The 18,440-nt window shown below is 47.1% G+C and overlaps 1 protein-coding gene across 3 annotated transcripts in view; it reads right to left on the bottom strand.

The window, feature by feature from the left end:
* SLC25A27 (solute carrier family 25 member 27) overlaps window positions 1-18,258 on the bottom strand; it is a 56,917-nt gene extending 38,659 nt beyond the window's left edge. Inside the window, exon 1 of one of the 3 annotated variants that reach the window (XR_010984507.2) lies at window positions 18,026-18,180. Coding sequence is in view for 1 of the 3 variants with exons in the window: in XM_068117044.2 (XP_067973145.1) it covers window positions 18,026-18,101 (76 nt within the window). In the remaining 2 variants the exon portion in view is untranslated. Of the gene's footprint in view, window positions 1-18,025 lie in introns of all 3 variants that reach the window. The other 2 variants (XM_068117044.2, XM_068117046.2) reach the window with 2 other exon arrangements.
* Between the last annotated feature and the right edge of the window lie 182 nt (window positions 18,259-18,440).

Raw genomic sequence — 18,440 nt, 5'->3', positions numbered from 1 at the left:
CTCCCGTCACACCCTCTGTAACACTTACCACACCGCGCTTCCATGTGCTCCCTCGCACACGCGCTACGACCGACTCACTCTCGCCAGCACCCTCACTCCTTGGCACGCACTTTTTCCTCACACACCCCAGAGTCGGACTTTCTCGCACACCTCCTTTTTCGCACACCAGACCTGTCGCACACTTCACCAACGGCCTCTCACGAACACCCGGGTCCATCTCGACCCCCAAGCTTATTAAATCCCCTGGCGCATCATACGCACGACCATATTGGTCACCACTTACACCGGGTCCTCTTCCTCTTCGCTTCTCCTCCATCACCTGCGAATCCCTCATCCGGTTAATGAGCACATCATCACGATCCAAACACAGACTTTGGACCAATTCTTTTATCTCCTCTTTTATCTCTTTCTTATCCCCTCTCCGTCGCTTCTTAATTTCGCTCACCCCTTCTTCCACTTCTTCTAATTTCTGCTTCACCTCTTTTATGTCCCGGTACGTCTCCTCAAGCTCGTCCTCTAAGGCTACCTTGACCGTTTCCATGTGCGTCCTCACCTGCCGGTCCTTCGTCTCCATTACCTCTATCACCTCGTCCAACCTCATTGTCAGTCCCTCACGTACCATCTGACATTCCCTCTTCGTCGCTACCAAGTCATTTTTTAGGTCATTTTGTGTCGCTTTTAACCCTCCTATTACCGCAGTGTTCCTTTGTACCTGCTCCACTAACTCCGTCTGTCCCACCGTCAGCTGCTCCACCTCCTGCGTCAGGTCCTCTATGCCCCCTTGTAACTTTACAGTCCCCTTTCTCACCTCCTTCTCCATGTGCTCCTTACAGTGCCTCACCTCCTCGCGCACTCCTCCGACCTCCTCACTCACACCTCTTCTGATCTCTTCTCCCATCACTTGCATCTCCTGCCCAGATGCCACCCTCATCTGCTCCATTTCCTCCCTGTGAGCATCCAGTTTGGTCTCTACCCCCATTCTAACCCCCTCTATCTGCTGCCCCATTTGTTTAACTTCCCTTTCCGCTTGGTCCCTCATGTCCCTCAATTTGCCTTCCATCCTGTTTTCTAACCCCTCTAACCCCTTTTGCATCCCTTCCATTTGATTCTCTTGAGCGGCCATTCTGTTTTCTACCCCCATTAACCCATTTCTCACCTCTTTTATCCCGTTGTCTAACCCCTCAAAATTATTGTCTAACTTCCCAAATTTCTTGTCTAACTCCTCAAAATTATTGTCTAACTTCCCAAATTTCTTGTCTAATCCCTTAAAATTATTGTCTAACCCCTCACTGGTACCCCTCGCTTCGTCCCTCATTACCCCCATTTGCTCACTCTGAGCCTCCATCCGGTTCCCCATTACCCCCATTTGGCTTCCCATTACCCCCATTTGGTTTCCCATTACCCCTAATTGCTCACTCTGAGCCCTCATTTCCTCCCTCATTTTCTCGCTATTCTGGGCCATAAGGGCCTTCATTTGTATGAAAAAAAGGTCCAAATCTACCAGCGGCGCTACTACGGTCGCGGGCGTGGGCGCCGTGGCCATGTGCGAGGCGCCATTTCACGCGCCCGTAACCTCGTGCGCGACGACGCTATTTTGCGAATCTGCTACCCTCACTGCTTCGCTCTCCTCTTGTCCCTCAATTTGGTCCTGGATCGACCCTGCCTCACTCTCTTCTACCGGAACCCAGCCGTCTTGGTCTGCCATAGCGCGACTTTCAAAATTCCGGTTTTTTTTTTTTTTTTTTTTGGGAAACACAATTAAATTTCGTTGTTATAATTTCGAGCGCATGAAACGCGCTCCGGATCGAATCCCACTTCCCGACACCAAATGTTACCCTAATGGTACAATTGGTGTTACAAAATTTGGGCCTAACAAATTTAGTCCCAGGTCCGAATCCAACTCCTCAACACCAAATGTTACAGACGCGGTTTTGGATGTTAGTTTACCGAGCGGTTTGGTATGACCGCGTCTGCACAGTTTACCCGATTCCACTCGAACGTTGGCCAAATCGCGCTATGCTAAATCAATTAAGGAAAGGACACAACGGCTGGGTTAGATGACACGACACCAGGGGTACAGTTCTCAAGACCTCCGGAGGAGGTTATAATATTTGTATGCGGAACGTTTAGATTACAAGGACAAGAGGTACAGCATAGGAAGGTAGGCACTTAGACACACTTATCTTATTCCCGACAGACCACAGATAAACGGGACAAGACTGACTCACACAGGGATTGATGGCAAGGAAGGGCAGGTAGTCGATGGACAGCACAAGGTGCACCTTGGCTCAGGGACAGGATAGCGCGGTCCAAAAGATGCAGGGAGGTCTCATCGCACTGGAGGTGGCGTCTGGTTCTCTTCAAGCTGGGGGCGCATCTCCCGTCACGTCCGGTCAGTGGCTGCGTATATCCAGCGGGGAGTGACACGCCCTCGGCTCGTTAGCTCCGCCCCAGATGGAATCGGCCCGCCGCTTCTTATTGGGTGCGGGGGGTTACCGGGCTCCGCCCTTGACGAGGAGCTGACAGGGAGCCCCTATTTGGTAACCCCGTCGAGCACATGGGCAATGGCGTCTAACCAAGCCGGAGTGAGGACGCACACTCCCCGCGCGCTGTTGTTGTAGTTGTTGTTGTTGTTGTAGTTTCATGAGGAAGATGGGAGGAGGTATGGGGAGGTCCTAAACTTACTACTGGTGCCATACAATCACATTCTGGTGCAACGAAGAGTCAGAATTAATGGAAACGAGTCCTTAACTGACATAGACTAAGAATAACTAGCAAGATGTCCTATAGTTGTCTACGTGAGATGCGGTGAACCTGGGCACGACATTTAATGGGGGAAAAAGGGGAAGGTCGGTTCTACAGAGTGTTGTTTACAGACAATGGGACTAGGGAATGGGGGATTGGGGATAGTTGGGGAGTATTGGGGAAATAGGGGAATATTTACAAGCGGATATGGATGGAGGCCAAATCCCATATCCGCAACAATATATATGTGTATATATATATATATATATATATATATATATATATATATATATATATATATATATTGTTACGGAACCCAACGTCGGCCTCTTTCCCCCTTATCGAGGGGGGATTAATCCCCTCGTCTATGACTGACCGACGTGGTCCCGAGGGTATGACGTCACGCCCGGTCAGTGCTGGGTAGGGTATTAGGCCCAACCGTCCTATGACCTAAATACCAGCGCCTCCCGGTACGCAAGGAAACACCCCCGCTCACGGCCGCAGCGTAATGGACTGGTTGCGCCGAGCGAAGCGAACTGCGGCGTGAGCCGTTTATCGAAGAGGCTAAACCCGATTCATATTCGTTGGCCGAATCGTACCACGTACACTCAATTTGGAAACCTCTAAAGCGACCGAATGTGAAGAAGAAGACAAGGTAGGAAGAACAGGGATTTATTACTCATTATTATTATTGTACACAATCAAAAAGAACCAAGGAGCAGGAAAGATAACGAAAGTAACTGGAAGAAGAAGAAGAGGAAGACAGTGCAAATACTAGCTTATTCTATACAATCTTACTTGGACCCCAGGACAACATAAAAGACGGACGACAATCAGACTTACACGGGGGATGAAGGCAGGAACGACTGGCAGGAGGTGGATGGCTGGACGGATGAGGTGGGATCTCAGGGCGGGCAGGATGCGGGTCCGGTTCGTGTGTGCTCGAGGTGAGCAGCCGCCGTTAAAGCTCAAAGCTGCGATGGTTCAAGCTCCGGTGGTTCAAGCCGCGATGGTTCAAGCTGCCGTCTCTGCCGCATCTGACGCATCCCTCTCATCTCTCCCGCAGTCCTTCCGCACCCTTTTATCAGGCGCGTCGCAATCAAACTGCCGGCCTCTTAGGAACGCCCATCGGTGAGCTCGCCTCGGCCTTGATTGGTCGCGAGGGCTCACTGATCCCGCCCCTCGAGGAGGCGTTGGCAAAGCCACGCCTTGTTCCTGGCGCTTTGCTGACTCCTCCCACCTTCGGCTCTGAGATGACCTCGTGTGCAATGGAGTCTTGGGGTGAAGGTGATGCCAAAAACCCCACCCAAAGTTACTGGCACTTTGAAGAGGTGATTTGGGGGAAACTTGAAAGGGGAACTATCTTATTTAATTGATGCAACGCAATGAATTAGTGGACCACAGAGCCTTATACTGACATTTACTAAGGACATAATGACGGAGGGAACTTATGATTTACTACGTGTGTGCGATGGATTAACTAAGGACGACCTTTGACCTTTACACACAAAGCTGAGGTATTTACAAGAATTCATTACACAAATTACACACACAGTTCTCAAATCCTCAACAATATATATATATATACAGACTTGGCATTTAATATGGAATATTTTTTTTTTCTTGACTTGGGTTTACTTTCTTAACTCAGTATATCAATCTGGTGAGTTTCTTTTACACTTTGGTGATTTATTTGTTAAAAGAACCATGTCACTGATTGTCTGTCGCAGCAAGAAGTCAACAACAGTCAACAGAGTGTCAACAACAACAGTCAACAACAGGATTTTTCCACGCCACCAACAACAGGTGGCGTGGCAAAATGTACGGACAGGTGCATTTGATGATTGGCTTCACAGTCGGGTATACAAGGGTTGTTGCGTTCTGTATTCATGGAAAACAACTGCTGCACGTCTCCAAAAGTTATTGCCGCTTCCTCTGGAGATGGTCTGTCAACTCGACAATGCTGTTTGTCATGGAGTGGTGGCTTTACGAAATTACGGCATGAAACAGCGTGCTATTGCTCGGCAGTATGGCATCACTCAAGGTCAGGTGTCAAAGATCCTGAAACGAAATGCTCAGAGGGGTGTCCCTACTCCAATACCGAGGCCAGGACGTCCCCGCAGAACCACAAGGAGGGATGATCGCCAGCTACACCGGTTAGTCCGCACAGGCCGTACCAAGTCAGCTAATCGGCTTAGGGCTGAGTGGCAGCAACTGACAAATGTGCCTGTATCCAGAAGGCTAGTCAACCCACGACTGGTTCAAGCAGGCTGTCGTGCTAGGCGTCCCCTGAGAAAACCACGCCTGACCAGACAACACCGCCAGCGCCGATTGCAGTGGGCCAGAGAGCACCGTCAATGGCAGCCAGGACACTGGAATCACATGATCTTCAGTGACGAGTCTAGATTTCTGGTCTATCGTCAAGATGGCTGCGTCCGAGTGCGCAGACAAGTGCATGAAGCCTACAACAAAGATTGTATAGTGCCAAGAGTCCAAGCTGGAGGTGGTGGGGAGACCTTTTGGGCTGCTTTTCATGCAGGGGGCAAAACTGACCTGGTTGTTCTGAATGGAAACCTGAACCAGTTGAAGTACAGGGCCATTCTGGAAGAAACATTGCTTCCATTTGCTCGTGCAGCCTTTCGAGGAAACTTTGTCTTCCAAGATGACAATGCATGGCCTCATCGTGCTCGCATGATCCAACACTTTCTTGCTGACCGTGGTGTAGAGCATATGGAGTGGCCTGCCATGTCCCCAGATATGAATCCGATAGAGAACTTGTGGGCAGAATTAACGCGTCAAATCGACCACTTGGATCAGCAGCCGACCTCTGTGCGTGAATTGCAGCAGGCTATTGTCACTGCATGGCAAGTGATTCCTTTCCAAACCTTGGCAAATCTCGTGAACAGCATGCCTCAACGTGTATGTACTCTCCTGAATGTTCGTGGGGGTTACACGAAGTACTGAACTGTAATTTTACTGTCTGTAATCCCAGTCGTAATTAAACTTTTGTTTTTGTAAAAAAAATTTTTGGCTAATGTGCAAAATAAAGAGATACTTCTGGAAAACGTACAGAAGTTTAACACAGTACTGTCCAATGTCCATGAATTGAGTTCGATATCAGTTTACATCACTTTCAAGGATCAATTTATTTGTTTCGAAATGTCAAATGTGGTTTTTGTTTCTTTTAAAGGTCACATTAACAAAATCTAGAATAATTTCAACATAATTCCAATGAACTTTTGGTTCTAAGACATCTTGAAAAGTAAGCTCACCCCCATAAAAAAAATATTCCATATTAAATGCCAAGTCTGTATATGTTGTTGCGGATTCGGGGGTCGGGTCTCCCCTTATCAAGGGGGGGGGGGGTTAATCCCCTTGTCTTTTAAGCTGGCCGTCCCCCAATCCTGGAAGCTATGATGTCACTTCCGGTCGGTATTAGCCAGGGTGATTGGTCAATGGAGTCCCAAATACCTGCTTACTAACCCGCCCGTAAAGCGAGGAGATAACTCCCACCCGAGCCGCAGCGTTAATGGATACGCCGAGCGAAGCGAGCCGCGACTCGGGCCATTAACAAATACTACTAAACCTGATCCTGAGCGGTTCCTATCGTGCCACAGGTATTCAATTGAGAAAAGACGCAAACGATCGAATGAGAGGAAACCAGAGTAAGGGAAGAACAAAGAGTGGGTTTATTAACTATATACAAAAACCCAAAAGAAGAGGAAATGAAAGCAATATACAGAGCAAAAGGACACAGGGCAAGCTTAACTATACAGTCTTACCTACAACCACGGACAAACAGACAGACTTACACGGGAGGGTAGTGGTAGGAGGAGAAGGTCCAAGCAGATGGTTCCAGGCTCCGGGTCCGCGGCGAAGAATGGCAGGCAGCTGGTGTCTTTGGCGCGTGACCGGACCTTATAGATATAGCGGGGGACTGGAATGCGGCGTACGTAATATGCGTGCCAACTCTCTCTCTCTCTCTCTCTCTCTCTCTCTTCTCTCTCTCTCTCTCTCTCTCTCTCTCTCTCTCTCTCTCTCTCTCCTCCCACTTTGCACAGCTGCACGCTTAGCACGCACGTGCGATTGCCAGGTCTGTTGCTCAGTCACTGGTGGTACGTGCTGTGTCTCGTGTTGCTTTTTCCTTTCTTCCTACCTTTTGGTCCTTTCTGCTGTCCGAGTGTCGGTGTCCCTTTCTATCGTCTTGTCTACTGAGCGAGAGAGGGAGAGACAGCGCGGTTAAAGTTATCCACTTTAGGTGGTTAACGGGATTTATTTATTTATTTCCCAGTTATTGTTGTTGTTGTTTTTTTTCATTTATTTCGGCTTTATAAACCTTTGTACCATTTATTGGTTATTTTTTTCGTTTAGTTACTTCAAATGGCTAGCAAGAATAGTCGAAGTAATGCCGGTCGTGACGCCGATGAGGGGTTAACAGATGAACACGGCATGTGTTTTGTCCCACCGGAAGATGTCTCGCTGGAGGAGACGCTCCTCGCAATCGGAGAATTGATCGGTTGTGAGAACATACAGGCAGCGTCCCGAATGCACCACAAGGTGGTTGTTTTCGTTTCACGTGTCCGTTTCGCGCGCATCGTCGTGCAGAACGGCCTCACCTTGGGCAATGACCAGTTTGTTCCGGTTTCGCCATGGAACACTCCGGCCTCGAAGGTAATACTATCAAACGTTCTACCGACGCTGTCTAATGAGGAAATTCTTCAGAAGCTCGGTCAGTACGGTACTGTGGTGTCGAGAATTATCCAAGCCTCCATTCGCACCACAGACGGGAAGCTTAAGCATATCGAAACGTTTAGACGGTTTTGTTATGTTGTTTTGAAGGATGGTTTGACGCAATTGAATGTCTCTCTCGTTTTTAAGTCGTCAAAACGTGAGCACAGGATTTTTGCGGCAACGGAGAGGTTGATTTGTTACGGGTGTGGTGTACATGGACACACTCGGCAGTATTGTCCTGATGGGGAGAAAACGTATGCCTCAGCAGCCGGACCAGCCCCACCCGTGACCATTACGGAGGATTCTATAGATGTTCCGCCTTCAGTGCGGGAATCTACGTCGGACCATCAAGGTGCGGCTAAGAGTGGTGCTGATGAGACCCATACGGATGTGCTTCGTGTAAGCGATGAGTCATCCAGTACAGCTGGCCATCGTGCAACCGATGAGTCAGCAAATGTAGGGGAGAAGCCTCTACCTGTAGAGGGAATGTTTTGTGAGGAGCAGCAGATTGTAGATGCGGCGTCTCGGAAAAATTTGAAACGGTCACTTGTAAGTGCGAGGAATGAGGACAAAGGTGTTAAAGTGTTGGTGGTGCAGACAGGAAGCAGTTTAAACGATTCAGACAGTCCTTCACATGAAGATCAGCAAGGTGGTGAAACTATGGCTGACATGATACCACCTGCTCAGGATGAAGGGGAACTTTTTCCTGAAGGTTGTAAATCAACCTGCGAAACCGAACAGCCTACTGATGACCATATCAATTCTAATGGGGAATGCAAAATACCCATTACTACTAATAACGACTCCTCCCCCCCCATTGCAATGATGCATGAGGATGAAGAGGATGAAGAACCTAAGGTAGATGGGGATGGAACAGGTGTTTCTGTACAGGTTCAGGAGGAACTCGTTACTAGCGTCACGGAGGGAATTCTAACTACAGAGACACTGATCGGCCATGAGGAACCAGTGGCAATGGTTGACAGGGCTCCCCCCCCCCCCCCCCTCAGGAGGAAGAGCAGCCTTTGGAGATCTCAAAAGAAAATATTGTCAGATTTTTGAAGGAAACTTTCAGACAAAGGCATGTACGAATTAAGGATCATTTTCCTAATATCCAGGCTTTCCTTGCAGCCGCAAAACCTTTGCTGCAAAGGAGTGAGCATGTGGAAATCTCCGAACCTGAATTTCAGTGGCTGAGGAAATCCATCACGAAGGCAAACAAGGAATTAATTGAGGAAGAGGACTTCACCCCCTAGAAGAATCAACCATGGAACTAAATGTTGTATCCTTAAATATAAATGGGGGTCGTGCCCCCTTATGGAGGGTGCAAACCATTCAAGCGGTTTGAAAAGAAAAGGCTGACATTATTCTCTTACAAGAGACCCACGCTACTAGTGCTCAAGTAGCCGATTGGGGGAAACTTTTTAAAGGGCAATGGTGGCTAAGTGGGTTCCCTACACCTCGGGCCGGTGTTGCCATTTGCCTAAGTCACAAGATTTGTGCTCAACAGGTTTCATTTAAAGAAATCTATAAAGGGCATTTGATCTCCGTAGATTTTCTTTATAATACCCAAAAGATTATCGTAGTGAATGTTTATGCACCGTGTGACCCAATGGAGAGGAAAATTTTCTTTTCCACTCTGCGGGATTTTGTAAAAACTCTGGACCCAACAGCCTTTATCTGTATCGCGGGAGATTTTAATTGCACAATTTGTCCGTCGATTGATAGGAATGGTCATGAGCCTCATGTTGCCTCTACGAAAGCTCTAGAGGACACCATCAACATCTTTCGGTTTAAGGATGTGTGGAGATCACAACACCCACTCTCACGCTGTTATACATGGTGTAGATGCAATGATGGTATTATGTCAATGGCAAGGCTGGACAGATTCTATGTGAACAAGCCAATGTTGAATGTGGTGTCTGTCTCCAAAATTTTACCAACTGGATTCACAGACCACAGTTTAATCTCAATGTCCTTTAAGTTACCCTTTCCACCCGGTGGTAGTGCTTACTGGTCTTTGAATACTCGTCTCTTACATGACAAGGAATTTAATGAGGCCTTTCACGTCGTGTGGGAGAAAATTCGCTCCTCCAGACCTGAGTATGATAGTCTCCGGCTGTGGTGGGACATTGCAAAATCCCAAATTAAGAATTTCTGTCAACAATATAGTGCATACACCACCAAAATCCAATCAATATCAATCGATCAGTTAAAATCTGAAATTATATCGTTAGAACAGAATGTTGACGAGGTTGGGAGAGGTGCACGTGACCAACTAATATGGGCAAAGAAAGCAGTGCTGGAGGAAGCGGTACGGCAACGGGCGATGGGTGCCTTGGTCCGAATGCGAATGAGCTATTTAACTCTGGACATGCCAAACAAAGAGTTCTTTAAGTTAGAGTCTTCCCTCAAAAGGTCACAACAAATTCATACTTTACTCACTCCCAATGGGTCACTGGTGACCTCTCAGCAGGCGATCAGGTGTACTCTGAAAGGGTTCTATTCTAACTTGTATTCTCCTCAGAACGTGGACAATGAGGTGATACGAGAGTTAACTGCTGGGCTTCCGAGTGTCGAGGAGGATGAGCGATGCATGCTCGATTCCCCAATTTCGGCTGATGAACTTGAAGCAGCTGTGCGGAGCCTGAAAGATGGGAAAGCTTCTGGAAGAGATGGCCTGCCCACAGAATTCTACAAGACCTTCTGGGCCCTTGTGGGACCTGACCTACTCGATGTACTCGATGAAAGCATACGTGTCGGAGAACTTCCAATGTCTTGTAGACGAGCAGTCGTTTGTTTGCTACCAAAAGCTGGGAATCTTCAACTGGTTGATAACTGGCGACCTGTCTCCTTATTGTGTGTTGATTACAAGATTTTCTCTAAAGTACTTGCTAATCGTATGAAGACTGTGATCAGTTCAGTTATACACCCGGACCAGACCTACTGTGTGCCTGGAAAATCTATTTATGATAATATTTTTTTGGTAAGAGATATTATTTCATGCAATAAGTTCCTGCGTGACGATTTTGGGTTGCTGTTTCTTGATCAAACTAAGGCCTTCGATCGTGTTGACCACAAGTACCTTTTTTCTGTCCTGAAAGGAATGGGGTTTGGTGAAACTTTCACCTCTTATGTGAAACTCCTGTATACTAATGCTCAATGTATGATGAAGATCAACAATAGGTTATGCTCTCCCTTTCCTTTCCAACGGGGTATTCGCCAAGGTTGCCCCCTCTCTGGGCTTTTATATATAGTCGCCCTTGAACCACTCCTTCGGTCTATTAGACAGCAAATACCTCAGGGAATGAGAAGTATAGAAGGAGCAGAATTTGTGCAGACGGCTTATGCTGATGATGTCTGTGTTTTGATTAGAAGCTCCAATGATGTCTCTGCTTTACAACGTTGTATGCGAGATTTCTCTGCAGCCTCTTCCGGTGGGATCAATTGGAATAAAAGTACAGCATTATGGTGTGGCAAAGGCAATCTCTCTTGTGTATCACCACCCTCACTCCCACACAACCTGGTCTGGAGAACGGACGGGGTTAAATATCTTGGAGTGCATATCGGTAATCGTGAAACAGAAATGAAAAATTGGGAAGGAGTGTTGGAGCAAATTATGCACAGATTGAAAGCATGGGAAGGACTGCTGAGGTCCATCTCCTATCGAGGCCGTACCCTTGTCATAAACAATCTGGTTGCAACAAAATTATGGCACAGAATTATTGCTTTACAGCCATCAAACCAACTAATTATGGCTACTCAGCGAATGCTAGTAAACTTCTTTTGGAGTGGCTACCATTGGCTGAGGCCTGAGATATTGTACTACCCCCGGAAGGAAGGTGGCCAGGGCATTGTTGATATCTCTGGTCGGGTTGTGGCCTTTCGGCTGCAGTCTCTGCAGAGACTACTGTTCGCTGAACAGCTGCCCTGGCGGCCCTTTGCATTTTTTCTGTTACAACAGGCTGGTAGACTGAGATATGATCGGCAGCTTCTTTTGATAGACCTCGAGCATATAAATTTTGCCTCTCTTCCGAGATTCTATCAGAGTTTATTGGACACTTGGAAAAGGTTTGACGTCCACCGCTTCCTTGAGGGCTATAATTGTCGAATGTTCCTTCAAGAACCCCTTTTCTTCAATAACTTTTTTCCTGGTATCCCTCATAGCCATGCCCTGATTAAAAAATTTATCCAAGGAGGGATTAACAAAGTATGTGATCTGAGAGATTCATCTGGAGTTAGGTGGAAACCTGCTGGTTTGGTGGCAACCTCAGTTGGATCTCAGTCTGTCCGACTTGTAGACCAAGTTGTACGTATAGTCATTAGAAAATTTAGACAGCTAAACATCGGCTGGGAAGGTGTTGGTAACATTGAGGACTTTCGGTTAGGTTTCCCTGAAATCAAAGTGCTCCTTTCGTCTTCTCTTCAGCCGGAGATTGAACATACCCCCCCCCTTTTCATCTTGTAACTAAGATTGGAATCCGTGATCTCTCTCGACAAAATAAGAATGTACCCCTCTCTGGGAGAACACGAGTAGCTTTGTGGTCAGAGCGGTTAGGGTTGGGGTCTCCCTCTACCCCCCTTTGGCCTCACATGTACACCTTACCAATACATGGTGTGTTAGCGGACATACAATGGAGGTTAGCACACTGGGCGCTTCCCTCCAATATTTTTGTCCACCGTATTAACAGCTCACTGCCGGAAACTTGTCCTTTCTGTGACCAGAAGGAGGATTTGTTTCATGCTTATGTACAGTGTCGTAGACTGACATCGCTTTTCTTGTTCCTTGAATATCTTTTTCACCAATTGTCCTTCCCTTTCAATATGCATATGTTTATATTTGGTGTGTCTTTCAGGCCCACATGTAGAGATGTGGGTGTTCTTCTCAATTTTTTGGTTGCTGTTGCAAAATATGCGATATATAAATCTCGGAAAATTAAAAGATAACGGCTAGGGCTCTGATGCTATTTCTATTTTTAAAGGGTTTGTCTCAACACGACTCAAGCTAGAATTTGATTTCTTTGTCAGTAATGGAAACGTCCAACTTTTTGAGAGAAAGTGGTGTATTGGCAATGTTCTGTGCTCAGTCGATGATTCAAAAGTGGTAATTACTTTATAATTCCTGATTGATTTGACTTTTTTTCTTTGGAACTGATTGCTTGCATATATGTTTCTTCCTGTGTCCTTGAATACATTTCTCTCTCTCTCTCTTAGTTTTTCGCTTAATTTGCTCTTGATGTATTTATAGCTCTTGCATGAGCATTTCCTTTAAAATTGGTTGTGGTTTTGTTTGTGTCTTCCCCTTTGGTTTGTAAAATATATATTTTTTGTATATTTGCTGATTTCTTTTAAATACCCTTTGCTCTTTTTGTGGTGTCTTCATGATCCTTATGCAATTTCTTTAAACTGGTTGCTGTGTTTTTTTTTTACAACTGCTTGTGAAATGGCTTTACATTGTTTATAATAAAAGGACACAAAAGTCAAGTCAAGTCTCTCTCTCTCTCTCTCTCTCTGTCTCTGTCTCTGTCTCTCTCTCTCTCTCTCTCTCTCTCTCTCTCTCTCTCTCTCTCTCTCTCACCGTTAGTCTCAGAGGGTACCCTCGCGCAGATATCGTTACAATAAGCAAGGAGTCCGTGGCGCCGTTCTCTTCCAATGGAGCTCCACTCGCGGTCCTCAAAGCAGTCCTCGCCACTTGCGCTTATATAATGCGCTCCTATATCGCTCCGCCAGGCCACGCCCGTCGGTCAGCTTACATCAGCCCTGGTTGGCTGGTGGGGGCTTACCGGCCACGCCCTGATGGTGAGTTGACGTGGCCACACCTCATTCTTGGCGCTCCGCCCCCTTCTTCTCCAAGCTTGACCGCGTGCGTAATGGCATTTGGAGCGAGCGCTGAGGTGGCTGCGGCTGGCAGAGGCACGTAATACAATTTGGAGAGAGAGGCTGGCAAAATGGACGGAATGGGGCCTATCTTATTTAATTAATGGAACGCAGATGCAACTATTGGGAACACAGCCTTATCTGAAACACATATTAAGGAAATAACTGAAGTCCTATGGTGACCTACGTGTTGCTTATGGACTCGCTATGGGTGCGACCTTATTAAATGCTGGGATATTTACAAGAGTTATTATTTACAAGTATTTACAAGTGAGGGGTTCTCAAAACCGCAACAATATATATATATATATATATATATATATATATATATATATATATATATATATATATATATATATATATATATATATATATATTAGCTGAGGTACCTGGCTTCGCCCGGGTTGAATAAGAATAATACAAATATATGATGAAAAGAACATGTATATTTTAGAGCAATATCACAGTACATTTCCTACATGACGTTTTGTCAATTTTCAATTTCTCAAAACCTCTTGGTAGACAACATTTCTGGTTTTCTTACTTGGTGCCAAGACATAAAGATTGCTTGGTTTTCCAACCCTCGAGCAGCCCACGTACAGCTGGCCATGGGAAGTACCCGGCATTGCCGGGCGGGGGAAGGGAGGGGAGGAGGAACGGGGGGGGAGGAGAGGAGAGGGTGGGGAGGGGAGAAGAGGAGGGGAGGGGAGAAGAGGGGGGGAGGGGAGAAGAGGGGGGGAGGGGAGAAGAGGGGGGGAGGGGGAGGAGGAGAGGGGAGAAGAGGGAGGGGGGAGGGGAGAAGAGGGAGGGGGAGGGGAGAAGAGGAGGGAGGGGGAGGAGGAGAGGGGAGAAGAGGGAGGGGGAGGAGGAGAGGGGAGGAGAGAGGGGAGGGGGAGAGGGGAGGAGGAGAGGGGAGGGGGGAGGTGGGGAGGGTGAGGAGGGGAGGGGGGGAGGTGGGGAGGGTGGAGGGGGAGGGGGAGGTGAGGGGGGAGGTGAGGGGGGAGGAAGGGGAGGGGGTGGAGGAGGGAGGTGAGGGGGGAGGAAGGGGAGGGGGTGGGGGGAGAGGGGGAGGAAGGGGAGGGGGTGGGGGGGAGGAAGGGGAGGGGGTGGGGGGAGAGGAGGGAGGGGGGAGGAGGAGGGAGGGGGGAGGAGGAGGGAGGGGGGAGGAGGAGGGGGAGGGAGGGGGAGGGAGGGAGAGGGAGGGAGGGGGAGGGAGGGGGAGGGAGGGAGGGGGAGGGAGAGGGAGGGAGGGGGAGGGAGGGAGAGGGAGGGAGGGGGGAGGAGGGGGGAGGGAGAGGGAGGGGGGAGGGGGGAGGGAGGGGAGGGGGGAGGGAGAGGGAGGGGGAGGGGGAGGGAGGAGGAGGGGGGAACAGCTAGCTTGGCAAGCGATAGCAGGCTTTTTACTTTTATTTTTACCTCAATGAGGGCTATATATATAGTCCGTGCTTGGAGCCTTCAAGTTCAACATAAAGTTTTTCAATGAAAAATAATGCAGATGTATAACAATCCACCAATGCAAGTTCAGAAATGAATGCAGATCCTTTACTTTGCGATACAAACGCAATTCCCGCCATTTCCACTCATGATCGAGGCCTTCACAGTGACCGCGCCTCTTCTTCCTCCTACAACTTCGTCTCACTTCTTTCACTCAAAATGCACAAAATTCTGCCGCATGAAATTATGTAGAGGCCTCGTCGGGGGGATATAAGGTAGATAAAGAAGGCGTTGTAACAGAAGAATCAAAATAAAAGTGGAAGAACATAAGGAAATGGGAGCTATTCTGGACCCACAGCCAAACCCGACAAACCATTGCAATACACCCTGAACGTCTAGCGCCGCCACAAACTTCACCATGGAATTGCAGCTGACGCGGTTTTTTTAAACCATTGATATTAAAATAAAATGTAGCCTAAAACCACCGGGATTTTATGCTGATTCCGAATCTGTGTCTAAAACTTTTCTCCGATGTGTGGTTCTTGAGGGTTCTTGAGTTATAAGCGGACATCCAGACAGACACACACACACACACCCCCACACACACACACACACACACACACACACACACACACACACACACACACACACACTCCTCCTTTATATATAGAGATATATATATATATGTGTGTGTGTGTGTGTGTGTGTGTGTGTGTATATATATATATTGTTACGGACCGCGGATAAGATGTTAATGGATTGCCGAGCGGATGGCAGCCGCGGCCCGAACCGTTAACAAAGACTAACCCGATTCCTTAAACGTTGGCCAAAATCGTGCCACAGGTGTCCAATGAGGGAAAAGACAACAACGACGGATGTAGAGGAAAGAAAGGCAAAGGGTAAGAAATACAAATATGATTTATTTACTATTTACACAATTGAAAGCAACCAAGGAGGAGGAAGAATAATAAAATAATGCAGAAAGAGGGACGGACCAGAAGGACACAGTGAAAATTCTAGCTTACCTATAGCAATCTTAATTAATACCCAGGGACAGAACAAACAAAGACAGACTCACACGAATGGGGAATGGAGGCAGGAGTGAATGGCTGGACCGGGAGGAAGGTTCAGCTCGGACCAGAGGACGGCCGGGCCGGGAGGGAGCAGCCGCCGGCCTTCCTCAACAGCAACACTGCCATCAACGCTCAAGCTGCGGCGGTCAAAGTTGCGATGGTTCAAGCTGCTGCGGTTCAAGCTGCTGTGGTTCAAAGCTGCTGTGGTTCAAAGCTGCTGTGGTTCAAAGCTCATGGGGCATCCCTCTCTCCTCTCCTGGATCACGCAGCTTGGTGTCTCTCTCTGAAGCTCCTTTTGTGTAACTCTTAGAACTCAATGGTTCGCTCTCCGTGCTGCCGTGGGGACGTCGTGTGCTTTCTCAGGACTCCTCTGCCTTTTCCAAGCTCGTCTGGACTCCTCTGCCTTTTCCAAGCTCGTCTGGACTCCTCCGCCTTTTCCAAGCTCGTCTGGACTCCTCTCTCAAAGGCTTCCGCGTGTGCTTATATAACGCGCTTTTAGATCAACCCGCGCCACGCCCGTGATGGTGTTTCCCCATCCCTGGTTGGCTGGTCAGGGCTCACTGTCTCCACCCTTTTGATGACGATAGGCGGGCCACGCCCTGGATTCGGCGGCTCCTTCCCCTTCCTCTCCGAGCCCACCTCGTGGCTAATGGAGTCGCGGTGAAAACCGCCCAGCAGCTGCGGCGAATGCAGTTGGCAATCGAGGCTTTGGGAATGAAAATGAAAGGGGATCTATCTATTTGAATTCGGTGCAAATAACCCACTTGTGATTTGAAAGGGGAATTGACACCAGTGTCAATTAATGGAAGACAGCCTTAACCTACATAGAATAAGGAAATAAACTACCAACAAGGAGGAAATCTATGATTGGCTAACGTGATTGTTTATGACCTAATTACGGGACGCACTTTGACCTTTATACACAACTGGAGGAAGGAGGGTGATATTTTACAATGTACTACACAATAAAAAAAACACAATTCTCATATCCACAACAATATATATATTGTGGTTTATTATATATATATATATATATATATATATATATATATATATATATATATATATATATATATATATATATATGTATATATATATATATATGTATATATATATATATATGTATATATATATATATATATATATATATATATATATATATATATATATATATATATATATATATATATATATATATATATATATATAGTGTGTGTGTATGTGTGTGCCATCCCTCGGATGGGCGTTAAACTGGGCGTCCCTTCTTCCAGCATTTGTTGGTTGGCGTGGAATATCCTTCGTGAAGAGTAGGCGAGTTATCGCCGGCCCAAAAATCCAAATTCCTGCCCTGACTACTGTTGCAAAGGCAATGGCAAACCACCCAGTATAACTCTTGCCAAGAAATAGCTTTGGCAGCACCGACGCTCTGTTGCAGAGTATGGTACATCAGAATATAATTGCCCTGAAGTACTTGTTTCATAAGCTGCAAAAGTATTCTTATTAGTCCCCTACCGGTGTACACCCGAGGGGACTATAGGTTTGCACTCTGTCCCTCCGTCTGTCAGTCTGTCCGTCTGTCACGCAAATAACAGTTTTCCGGACTTTTTTTCTAAACGCTTAAGGCTAACGATTTCAAACTTGGTACATGGTTTCCTCATGATAAGTTACAGATCAAGTTCGAACTTCACGACGTTTCGATCATTTTTGACAAAGTTATGGCACTTTGAACTTTAGTAATTTCCCCAACAGTTTTCCGTACGACAGAGTGCCGGTCGGGGACATGTATTGCAGCGCAATACTCAGAATGCTTGTTCATTATTTTTTGCAATAATGGGGTGTGACTTACAAATACTCCGGCTCATGGTTCATGTTGTGGTGGAATTTGCTCAAAGGTCGAATAAACATTGGCGGAAGAGAAAAGGAATCCCGATATATAATTACTTGCAGGAGAAGCATGCGATGCTATCAAGGTGGTAAAGACGCCGTGGTCACTGTATGATGTGCTAAAGTGGTTAAAATGAACTCTCACACACTTTACAGCCCAAAACGTGTTAATGCAAGGGGGCATGCCGCATGCATCATATCAATACTTGCCATGAAAATATACAATGTTTACCATTTTGTCTGTGAGAACATTGCACAAAAAATAGACAAGTATAAATGTGCACCTGTCTCCGCCACTGTCGCTGCACACGCGGAGAGCGTAAAATGGATGAGAGCGAAACGCTCCCGGTCCCCGGCCATTACAGCAATAACGTGGGGCGAAGCCTGGAGGGGACGACAGTTGTTTGTGGGTGGAGAGACTGGAGGGGTGTGGTTTGTGAAGGAGGAGGAGCCGAGGGCGTGGTTTGTCGGGTCAAGGCTGTTCCGTGAGCGGAAAGATAAGGGTTGCTGGATAATATGGCGCCTGTTAGGTAAAATGAGGACGTGGGAAAGGTCGTTCAGTCCATCACGCCAGTGTCACACCGATTAGGGTTTAATGCAACTTTATATAGGATAATGTTCAATATTTAATCGAACAGACTAGGAATGTGAAAAGCAAGGGTGATGCGAACAACTCACCAGGTGTATGTTCCATCACCA

This window comes from Myxine glutinosa, chromosome 1 (genome assembly GCF_964187855.1).
Source record: "Myxine glutinosa chromosome 1, kmMyxGlut1.1, whole genome shotgun sequence".
Taxonomy (NCBI): Eukaryota; Metazoa; Chordata; class Myxini; order Myxiniformes; family Myxinidae; genus Myxine; species Myxine glutinosa.
Note: the sequence above shows the minus strand (reverse complement) of the source record. Positions and strands in the feature narration are given on the sequence as shown.